We start from the raw sequence: 11591 nt of genomic DNA, 5'->3' as shown, positions 1-11591 counted from the left end.
AACAACAACAACAACAACAATCCCCTTGCCCCTGCCTATTGCTGTCAAGCTGAAACCAACTCATAGCTGTTCCTTCCACACGTTCCTGAGACTGCAAATCACAAAAGAGATTTCCCTGCTTTCCCCCTCAGAGTGGCTGATAGATTCAAGCTTCCAGAGAGGAAACAAAAAACATTCTTATAACTCACTTTTTTGGGATTTTGCTTTATTGCAGTGGTCTGGGATCAAACCTGTAACACCTTCCAAGTCTGCCCAGATACTTTAAAATCAGTAACTGGAAAGATGATAGCTAAGTGCTCATTGTTAGTGACCTTGACATTTGTGGGTTTGAAATGCAGATAAGACTAAATTGTGATACTGTTGTGAAAGGAATTAACTTTTCTAATTCTTAATTTCCTGAAATGTAAAAGAGGGATGATAATAGAGGTCCATAATCCCTTATCTGCAAAACTCAAAGTGCAATAAAAATTCCGTTTCCTTCTCTGTTTAACACACACTCACTCACCTATGAGCAAAATCTGACATGAACTTGCTAAGGTGATTTATAGTCTGGCTTAGTGGTAAGGAGTTGGGCTGCCAACTCAAAGGCAGGTGGTTTGATTCCACCAGCTGCTCTGTGGAAGAAAGATGGGCAATCTATGCCCATGTCATTAAATGTCTCTGAAAACCCTTTGGACGGTCAAATATGTGCCTGTTCCAGCTCCATGGTACACAATAACAACAACAACCATTATTCATGAGAATATTCATGTATTAAAAAGAAGACCATTATTGTAAAAATAGAAGGATAACTAGTAAAATGTATATGGGAGTTCAAGGGGGAAGGAAGGGGTGGGAGCAGAGGGGTGAGGATGGGTCAGGGGGAAATCACAGGGTCGCACAATTCAGTGCGGGTAAAAGAAATTGGAAAGATTTGGTGGGGACCTGAAAAGACAGGGTAAGGGTGGCAATAGTCCAAAGGTGATTAATTTTATAAAATGCAATGTATGGGAGACTTTCCTGTCCTTTCAGATTCACCCTTACGCTTTTTGGCTCTGTGTCTGCATATCCTTTGTCCCCGAGGTTGGGGGTGTGTGTGTGTAGGTTGGGGTCTATTATTCCTAAAATTAAAATCCTCGCACCTGTCCATCTACTCGCGGTGAGTCCCACGATTGCTGAGTGGGAAAAAAAAACCCCACATACAAACGCAACCCCCAAAACACCCCAAACACAATGTATGGGAATGATTGCATGAAACATACAGTCAATGAAGAAAAGGGTGAAACACACACACACACACACACACACACACACACACACACACAAATCCAACTATGTACGTGAATAAAACACAATGTATATGGATAATCATATGCATACTAAAAAAAATTTACTATTCTGAAAAAAAAAGAAGTCATACGGACCAGCAATCTCCTCCCCAGAGATTTATTTATTGCCTCTGAAAACTCACAAGAGGGTCAACTATAATTAGGTCTTACTTGATGGTGCATAACATCACCACCAACTCTTCTAAAATCTGCAATTCCAAAACATACCTCTCCTCAAGGGTTTAATACAATAGACTTTAGATGTGTAATACCTCTTTCAGAGGTTGAAGACAGAGAGAAATGAGAAGATGAATGTGTTGGGTTTGGTCTAATATATGGTATTTACTAACAATACACACAATAAATACTTTAAGGATGAGATCACTTGTAAGTTTTCACTCAATATTTTTTAAACTTCTCAGTAGAACAAAACTATTTCTTTTCCTCCTAAGTGTAATTTAATTACATATCCTAGTCTTTGTTGTAATTAGATAAGATAAAAAACCAAGTTTTTTATCATAAGCCAAATGATGTGTGTCATTTTTGGACTAAAGAGTTAAGAAGCTGTCATGCCACTGCCCTTGCTACCTTTCTTCTTTTGCAGGCTGAATGAAGATGACTCCGAGGATACAGAAGAGGGTGCAGTTATAAGATTGCAGGAACCTAAGTATCTGAATGACCAAGCGGAAGGCTGTCTGCCAGGTAGCAACACTTGGTTGAGTTCTACTTAACATTAAGGTTTTTTTGTTTTGTCTATTATAGCAGCTAACTTTACTCATTCTAACTAGTATAGTGTAGTATAGTAGAGTAGAATATAGTTGTAGTATAGTATAGTATAGTATAGTATAGTATAGTATAGTATAGTATAGTGTTTTTATGGAATATAGACCAATGATTAACATTCTGTAAATAGGAGGAGAAACACTGGCATTAGTTTGCGTATTTTAAGGTATTTAGTCTTAAACAAGTGCATCTTTGCACTGCAAACATTTGGTTTCACTACAGGGCAGAAATCATGTAACTTTATTTAGCTACCATACAGCAATCCTTTCTCGTGTTAGATATTGTGCTTTATTTCCTTGAAAATCCTTAAAGGCTGGTATTACTTTCAGTACTTTATGGAATGTGAAAGTCAGAGAAATCACATATCTTGTAAATCCTCTTTGCTAATTTGATGAAATATCAACAGAAACATTCTGTATAAGGTGCCTGGCATGGACACACTTGAAATGCTTGGAGTTAAGCAGACCATACATGGTTTAAAATTGAGATCTGGTTGCTGGGAGATATTAGGAGAGTCACAACTTTCTGGACCTCAATATACTCATCTATAAAATGGGGATAGTATATTTTTTCAGAAGCTGATGAGGCACCATATGCAATGTACCTACAGATATGGTAGGCATTTAGGAAATGAATACATTTCTTATGATTATGTCTCTAGATACGATTATAAAAGGTAAAACTAGCACAGCTGTGTAGAAACAAAAGGTCAATTACTGTGCAATTTATGGCATACATCATTCACCAATATCTGACAGTCTCATGTGCACATTTTAAAATTTGCACAGAAATCACTGTAATAGTTTTACTTTGATTGGGGAGTTCTGAGATCTTGCTTAATCTATTTACTGGGGATAATTTAATTCTTGGCAATGCTGAAAGTGGTGGTGGGGGGGGAAGAAAGGAGGGGTGGACAGGGAAGAATAAAAAGAAATGAAAATAGAGGGAGGTAATCTGGTTCCTGATAGAAAACTCTGCCAACATCCAGCTCCCTAATGATTCATTTATAGTTCTTAACTGTTCCGTCTCATGAATATCTCTGAGTTCACTATTTTCCTATATGGAACAGTTATTACATGTACATGAACATGAACAAAGGCAATGGAGTTCTGTCAAGACTTCTAACTCAACCCAAAAGCCCTTCACAGTTCCTACAAATGGTTCCAAATGAAGCCCTTGTTTGTCCTCTTGTGAATGTACAAAGCAAAAATGAAAAAAAAAACCACCAAAACACCCCAAACCCCAAACAAACAAAAACCAAAACCCAACCAAACCTCCCCAAACCAAAACAAACCCCCCCAAAACCAATACACCTCCAACACTAACCCCTGAGCATACGTGCCCCATATTTTTAAAAGCCTTATAAACTCTTGCAATTGTTTGAAGGAGTCATGGTGGTGCAGTTGTTAAATACCCAGTTGCTAACTGAAAGGTTGGTGGTTTGAATCCACCCACTAGCTGCTACAAGGTTGTAAGATGTGACTGTCTGATCCAGTAAAGATTTACAACCTTAGAAACCCAATGGGGACCTTCTACTTTGTCCTACAGCGTTGCTAGGAGTCAGTTATACTGGTCTACATGGCAAGAGATTTGGTTTTGACATCTGTTCTTATCAAGTCCAGATACAGCTGTTTCCCTAAAATAAGGAGCATTTCTTTTCTTTTCTTTTTTTAGCATTTGTTTTCTTAAATGTTGTAACTTGTCAATCATAAGAGATGATTCTGAGACTGTAAAATTGAGTTCCACTAGAGCTGACACACTTTTATGGAACATCAGTCTCAAAGCAGAATAAATGGGGCTCAAGTCGAGCATTATAGTTTTTCATATTACAGGTCAGATCTCTGAAGCAGAAGTAAACAGGAATAATAATGGTACCTGTTTCAAGCCATTGAGGGTAGAAGAAAGTTCTAATTGAACTCTTAGCTTTGTTATGTATTTTTCTCACTTATAAGAGGATAATAATAATATATTCCTCAAAGTTTACTATTATGATTAAATGAGTTGATAGATTTTTTTATTGATTGAAAAGTTATAAAACAATATCCAGGCACATAAAAAGCCCTCAATATGTGTTGGCCACTCTAGATTTTTTTATTTTTTTTTGCAAAAGGGACATCTTTATCTACAAAGATACCATTAGGATGACTAAAATACATCTGAACTAAGCCTTGGTCTTTTCAATGATCTCATAAAGCATGTGAAAGTTGGACAATGAAAAAGGAAAACAAAAGAATAATTGATGTATTTGAATTGTGGAGTCGTTGAAAAATGCTGAATATACCATGAACTGCCAAAAGTATGAACAAATCAGTATTAGATAAAACACAACCGCACTGTACCTTAGAAGGAAGGATGGTAAAATTTCATCTTGCTGACTCTTTCCTGGTTATGTCAACAGGAAAAATCATTCACTAGGACAAGTCATCATGGTTCATTAAAGGAGATGGTCAGTGGAGATAAGGGAAACCTTCCACAAGATGAACGGATACAGCAGACAAAACAAGGGGCTCAAACAGTGCAGTTCCAGCATCACTTCGTTTTGTTATACATAAGATCTCCATTAGTTTGAGCTGACTTAACAACATCCAACAATAACAACACCTAAAAGATCTACTTGGGTAATCATTAATTTTCTCCAACTAGCACATTTCTGGGAATCATGCAGAATTTAAGCAATAAACTGTCAACTAAGAGAAAGCAATTCAGAGGGTGAATTATTCCATGCTTGCTTTGCCTGGAAGAGCCTGGAAATGTTCCCTTGTGCCCAAAGGTTATTAAAGAACATCCATCAGATTCTTACTGCGTGCACTCTAAGGCATGATGGTTGTCAAATCTCCATTCCACCCCCTTGCAACCCCACAACATTCTCAACTCCATGCTTCAGGCAGCTGCCACCAATCAGTTGAGGTTAGCAGGGGAGAGAAAATAAAAACTATTTTTTATTTTTGGCATCAGACATCCTTAAGTTGCAAAGAAGGGATCTAATCTTCCTTAGAACCATGGTATGGGGAGGGTTATGACAATTTCTGCCTTATAGACAAATACTAGACTTCTGTAGACTCAGAGGTAAACTTATGAGAGAAGTTATTCTTTTATTGTTAAGTATACATAAAATTGATGATGTACTGAACTGAATAAGAAAGTGTTAATTCTTTCAAAATGGGACTAGATACACTCTTTATATAAAGGCATAAGTTGCATAAGTGTTAGACCAATGATCCAAGGTAGAATTTTCCACTGAATATGACAGAAAAGGGGAATAAGTCTGCAAGAGACAAAGACCTTCTTCGCTCTCAGGGAGGCTGGAGGCAGACTGTCTAAGGTAGGCTTATTCCTTGACGGTGGAAAGACATCTCCATGTATATCAGTCTGCTGGTAAAATCTAATTTTTTATGTGTCCCATAAAAAATGTTTCGGAAAGCCTTGCTTAAGAAGGAAATATACTTTCGGAAGTCCCTTCATTTGTAAACATGGCAAAAATTAAATACTCAGTGGGTTATTATACTTACTGTCCATGGTTTTAAGTTCTAGAAGAACTAGATAGATGCATACTCTTGATCTGTGGCTCAGTCTTATGACCAAAACTATGTTGCTATCTTCCTTTCTTTGCAAGTGACAGATATAGACTAAGATTAGCAGAATTAGTGAGGTACTTTTGCTTCTGTTTTTGGTAACGCTACTGAAGAAGATAGGAACCTGATGGGAATCAAAGATGAGGCCTGTTTGGAAACAAGATGTTGAATGAAGTTTGGAAATGTGAGCGATCTCATTCACAAGTGTACCCAACTCTTTATTTGATACTTTACCAGTAACATGACTTAAACTTTGTCCTTGTTTCTTTTAGAAGGATTGATTTACATGTTCTCTAACTATGAGTTAGCAGCTAGCAGTTAGCAATTACTGTTCAAAATAGCTTCCCATCTATTGACTTACTTTGCCGTGTAGATGGCCAGGAATAGGGTGTGTTGGCCTATCCTTAAGGGGATTGGCTAGTCTCATCATTAAATGGAATGGGCCCCATAGAAGAACTGGAGAAACCTCACCACCAGGAAAGAAGCAGCAAGAGAATGCAACATGTCCTTTGGGGCCAGAGATTCTTGTATCAGGAAGATTAGGGCTTCTGGCAGAAGATGCCATAGCAGTTGCAGCAGAGAACCAGAGACCTGACGTGAAACAGAGCCAACCTGCTATCCCCATGGAACTAGAATGAGGAGCCTTTCCCAAGTTTGTCAGACAACTGGAGAGCAGGAGCGACATAAATGCCAGGCTCAAGAGTTTTTCAACACTGGTCTTAAGCCAGGAGGTTTAAGGCTGTGGTGCCTGTGAGCACACCCTGGAAGCTATCCTGACTGAGTGACTGTATTGTTGCTATCAAGTTGGAACAGACCCACAGCTGAGCCTCCAGCAGGTTTTCAGAGGCAGTTAATCACATGGGAGGAGATTTCCCAGTTTTCTCCTTCTCTTGTGTGGATTCGAACTGTTTGCCTTTGGACGTATTGCTCAGCTTCTTACCACTAGGCCACTAGATCTCCCTTGTATTCTGCTACTAACCTGAACTGCAGCCTTTTGATGCCCCTAATATGGTCCTGTGTTGTCTGTAAACTACTGCATTGGGTTTTAGACTTAGTAAAGCAGTAAGATTGGTGTTGAGATGAGTAGATAGAGGTACAGGAGCTTGGAGGACATGTTTAACCCTATGGGAATTAGTTTTGTGTTGTTGATATTGTTGTTGGGGACAGTTCCCCTTTGTGATGTTGGTAAAGCTCTGATATGGCCGTGCCCACATGGCCCTTGCTCTTTTTTTTCTAATTTAAAAAATATTTTTATTGGTTTTCACATAATATTTACATTATAGTTCATTCATATATATTGTGTTTTATACAATCTTTCATACATTCATATACATTATTTTTATTTTTTAAATTTTCGTTTTAATTTTATACTAGTTTGTGGCCCTTGCTCTTTTTTTAAGCCTCCACTCTCAATCTTTTTTGCATTAGTTCTTTGCTTCTGCTTGTTTGTAGAATGATTTATCATAGTTTCAGGCTGCTCATGATTCTTTCTGGTTGGACAATGACCAAAAGGATAGAAGGAGAATTGATGCCTTTGAGCTGTGGTGCTGGAGAAGAGTATTGAGAATACCATGGACTGCTAGGAAGACAAACAGATTCGTCCTGGAAAGGGTTAAACTGGGTGGCTCCTTGGAGGCAAGGATTCTGAGGCTCCGTCTAACATACTTTGGACATGTGAGGAGAGACCGGTCCTTGGAGAAGGACATCATGCTTGGGAGGGTGGAGGGACGGCGCAGGAGGGGAAGGCCCTCTATGAGGTGGATTTATTCAGTGACTGGGATAATCGGGATGGGAGTGCCAGAGGCAGTGTGATTGGCACAGGACAGAGCAGAGTTTAGGGCTGTTGTACATAGGGTTGCTATGAGTCGCAAGCGACTCGACGGCACATAACAACAACAACAACAACAATTCTGCCTAATGGGAAAATGAGAGAAAGGCTCAAGCTTTCTCCCTTGCTCCTTCTCCCTCCCCTTTGTGAATTTGTCAGGGTCAGTCCTTGGTACTGCTTGTCTCTCTCCACATTTTCTAATCTACATTTTTGAGAGAAGGATCTGGATAGTCTTGTCTGTCCCTGTTTGAGCAGAATCGAAGCTAATCTCCAGTTTGGATGATCTTGGGTTAAACGTCCACTGACTGAGAGGAGTTGAAGTCATTGGGTTCAAAATATGCCCTTTCAGCAGAGCGGTGGTGGTTGTTGCTAGGGAGATTCAAGTTGAGTATGACTCATAGTAACCCAGTGAACAACAGATCTGAATCTCGTCCTGTCCTGTGTCATCCTCATTATCTGACATACTTGGGCCCACTGTTAAAGTCACTGTGCCAATCCATCTCACTGAGGATCCTTATTTTCTCTGATCCTCCACCTTGCTAAGCATGATGTTCCTTTCTGAAGAAAAGCCTTTCTTAACAACATGCCTAAAGTATATGAGACAAAGCTTAGCCATCTTTGCCTACAAGGAGCAGACCTGGCGTATGTGGGACAAATTTCCTGCAATGGCCTTAGGGTGATGGCCTTGTCATGTACCATAGAGTTGGAAATGACCCATAGCTGACCCTCCACCGGGTTTTCAGAGGCAGTTAATCACATGGGAGGAAATTGCCCATCCTTCTTCCATGGAGCAACTGTTGGCCTCAAACCCTGTGCCTTTGAGATTACAGCACTGCTTCTTGCCACTAGGCCACCAGAGCTCCCTTCCCTCAGGGTAGGGAAGACATAATATAGAACAAGAAATTTACATAATGAAGAACTAGAAAAATACCCTTCATGAGAACAAGCTTTATACTTGTAAAAAATACCATGGAAATATATACTGGCTCTTAAGGAGAAATTTTTGCTAATTCCCTTCTTCTTTTGTTCTATTTGTCTGTATATTAATCTATTTACCCATACAAATATGTATTTAAGCCCTCTGCTTCCAAAATAAAATGCCTACCTCTCAGGACAGTAAGGACCCTTGATGACCATGAACCTACCATTGTTGTTTATGTACCACTGAGTCAGAACTGACTCACAGCTGACTTTCTAGTGGTTTTACAAAGGTTATAAATCACACAAAGGAGACTGTTCATCTCTCTCCCTTGAGGCAGCTGGGAGATTCGAGCTATAAGCCTTTGTGTTGGCAGCATAATTTCATACCCATTAGGCTACTAGAGCTCCCCTTATAAACCTATAAGAAAGAATAAGTTGAGTATGTAAATACTTTTAAAGGCCTGAAGAATAACATATAATGTTATAGAAGTTCAAAGGAGGAAATATCATCTGGCAAGAGCAGACAGCATTTTATCTGGATCTTGAAGATGGAGAAGGTCCTGACATTTGTTCTGGATATAAGGAACAACATGAGCTTAAACTTAGAGTTGTAACATCAAAAACCAAACTTTAAAATTTTAAGTTAAAGAAGAAATTCAACATCACTAGAGAAAAAAAAATGCAAGTAGTATTAAAAATACATTTATATAAAATGTGTCCCTAGATACTGTAACCGTTTAGTATAAATCTCTCAGGATGTTTTCCATACCATTAATGAAATCTTGTCATTATTTGGCCATAGATCTGTTATGAAACACACTTACAATGAGGTGGGTTAAGAAATTTGCCTATAGTCAGTCATACAACGTACTAAGCAGTAGGGCTAGAGTTTGAACTAAGACATGCTACTTCCAAAGCTTCCAATATTTCCATCACCTCTACCAAATGCTCTGTGAGAGAGGGATGGACAATCTCTCTTGTGTGATTTACTGCCTCCGAAAACCTGCTGGAGGGTAAGCTCTGATTCAACGGCAAACAACAACATTGTGTTATTATAGGGTTACTACCTCTACATCAGAAAGCTGGACCATGACTAGAGATTCCAGAAGGAGAATTGATGCCTTTGAGCTGTGGTGCTGGAGAAGAGTATTGAATATACCATGGACTGCTAGGAGAACAAACAGGTTCATCCTAGAGAGGATGAGACTAGGTTGCTCCTTGGAGGCAAGGATTCTGAAGCTTTGTCTGACATACTTTGGACACGTTCAAGGAGAGACCAATCCTTGGAGAGGGATGTTATGCTTGGAAGGGTGGAGGGACAACCCAAGAGAGGAAGACCCTTGATGACATGGATTGATTCAGTGACTGGGGTAATGGGGGGTAGGTGTATCAGAGACAGTAAGATTGGCACAAGATAGAGCAGGGTTTTGGTCTGTTGTACATAGCGTCATTATGAGTCACAGGCAACTCAACAGCACATAACAATAACAAACTCTACTCAGTGCCAACTAACAACAACATTATTTTGAACTTAAATAGAAAAAAATTCAATTCAATCCTATGAATGGCTCATGTATGGAGTGGAAATAAAGCAAACTGTGTTCTTGTACATTAGCCAGATGGAAACATTTTAAATTAATAATTCTGTTGTTGTTGTTAGGTGCTGTTGAGTCAAGTATGACCTAGAGTGACCCCATATACAACAGATTTGAATCCTGTCCTATCCTGCGTCATTCTTAAACTTTTTTACACAATAAAATCCATTGTAGCCATCATTGTGTCAAGCGATCTGATTGAGGGTCTTCCTCTCTTTGCCAACCTTCTACCTTACCAAGCACAATCTTCTGTTCAAGGAATAACCTCTCCTAGCAATATGCTCCAAGAATGTGAGTTGAAGTTTTATCACCTTTGCCACCAAGGGGCACTCAGGCTGCACTTTCTCGAAGACCTATTTGGTTATTCTTTTGGCAGCCAATGAATAGCTGTGAGTTGTTGTTGTTATGCACCATAGAGTCACCTGCCTCTCATTGTGACCCTATGTACAATAGCTCTGAAGCCCGTCCTGTGCCAGTCACACCAACTCCAACACACCTACTCCCATTGCTCATTACTGTGTTAATCCATCTCATCCAGGGTCTCTCTCTCCTGCGCTGTCCCACCACCCTTCTAAGCACGATGTGAGACGGAGCTTCAAAATTCTAGCCTCTGAGGAAAAACTTGGTTTAATTCTCTCAAAAAATTAATAAAAGAATGTCCTGACTGGAACTTACAGAAGTATTCTAGTTTTATTTTTTTGTCTCCATCAGGAGGTGAATGTAACTCTAATAATGGGATGCTGATAAAATTCTTGAAGGCTAATATAAACACAGAAATCAGACATGCTTCTCCTTTGCAATATTACCTTTTCAAAAAGCCCAGATCATTATTTGCATGCTTGTCTCTGATAGAAAAGCCAATTTAACTTACAAAATGCCTTTTGTTTCATCACCCTGATAAAGGAGAACATCATAGATCATGCAGGAAGAAAAGTCCAACTATGTGGATGAATGACACTTACCCCATACTGCCATGAAAACAGCAAAGAAGACAGTGGCTCCATTGTCAAAAAGGTGGGTTACCTGGGAACAACATGAATCAGAGATAAGCTAATTTCTTTTATGTGATATTCCAATTCAGACTTTTTTTCCAAGTGCTCTCAAAATAGCTATGATGACACAATGAGCTTTGTAGATTTCCCTTGAGGATATCACTTTTCAGTACAATTAAAAAGGGGACTCCTCTGTCAAGTTAGGTCTAACATGGAAGAGAGAACTTGTTTCCTGTATGTGGCCATCATTTATTCCAGCAGCCTGAAAAACTGCCAAAAATTTCCTGTTGTTGGCCATGAGACACCTGAAGAAATGCTCCAAATCTCTGTCAATAAGAGAGATGTGAATCAAAACCACAATGAGACACCATCTCACTCCAGTCACAGTGGAAAATGTTGGAGAGGATGTTGCGAGATAGGAACTCTTATACATTGTTGGTGGCATTGTACAATGGTACAATTCTGGAAGGCAGTTTGGCGCTTCCTCAAAAAGCTGAACACAGATATTCCATATGACTCAGCTATTCCATTGCTTAGAATATACCCCAAGAAAATGAAAACAGGCTTCAAACGAAGACATGTACACTAATTTT

The 11591-nt window shown here is 39.2% G+C and overlaps 1 protein-coding gene across 4 annotated transcripts in view; it reads right to left on the bottom strand.

The window, feature by feature from the left end:
- The window catches only part of ANO4 (anoctamin 4), a 678878-nt gene that overhangs the window by 101461 nt on the left and 565826 nt on the right, over nt 1-11591 (bottom strand). For all 4 annotated transcript variants that reach the window (XM_006888526.1, XM_006888523.1, XM_006888525.1 and 1 more), the window contains one exon: nt 10969-11029. In XM_006888526.1, coding sequence (XP_006888588.1) covers nt 10969-11029 — 61 coding nt within the window. The remainder of the gene's footprint in view (nt 1-10968; nt 11030-11591) is intronic.

The sequence above is a fragment of the Elephantulus edwardii genome, unplaced genomic scaffold (assembly GCF_000299155.1).
Source record: "Elephantulus edwardii isolate Elephantulus edwardi_28Jun2011 unplaced genomic scaffold, EleEdw1.0 scaffold00068, whole genome shotgun sequence".
Taxonomy (NCBI): domain Eukaryota; kingdom Metazoa; phylum Chordata; class Mammalia; order Macroscelidea; family Macroscelididae; genus Elephantulus; species Elephantulus edwardii.
Note: the sequence above shows the minus strand (reverse complement) of the source record. Positions and strands in the feature narration are given on the sequence as shown.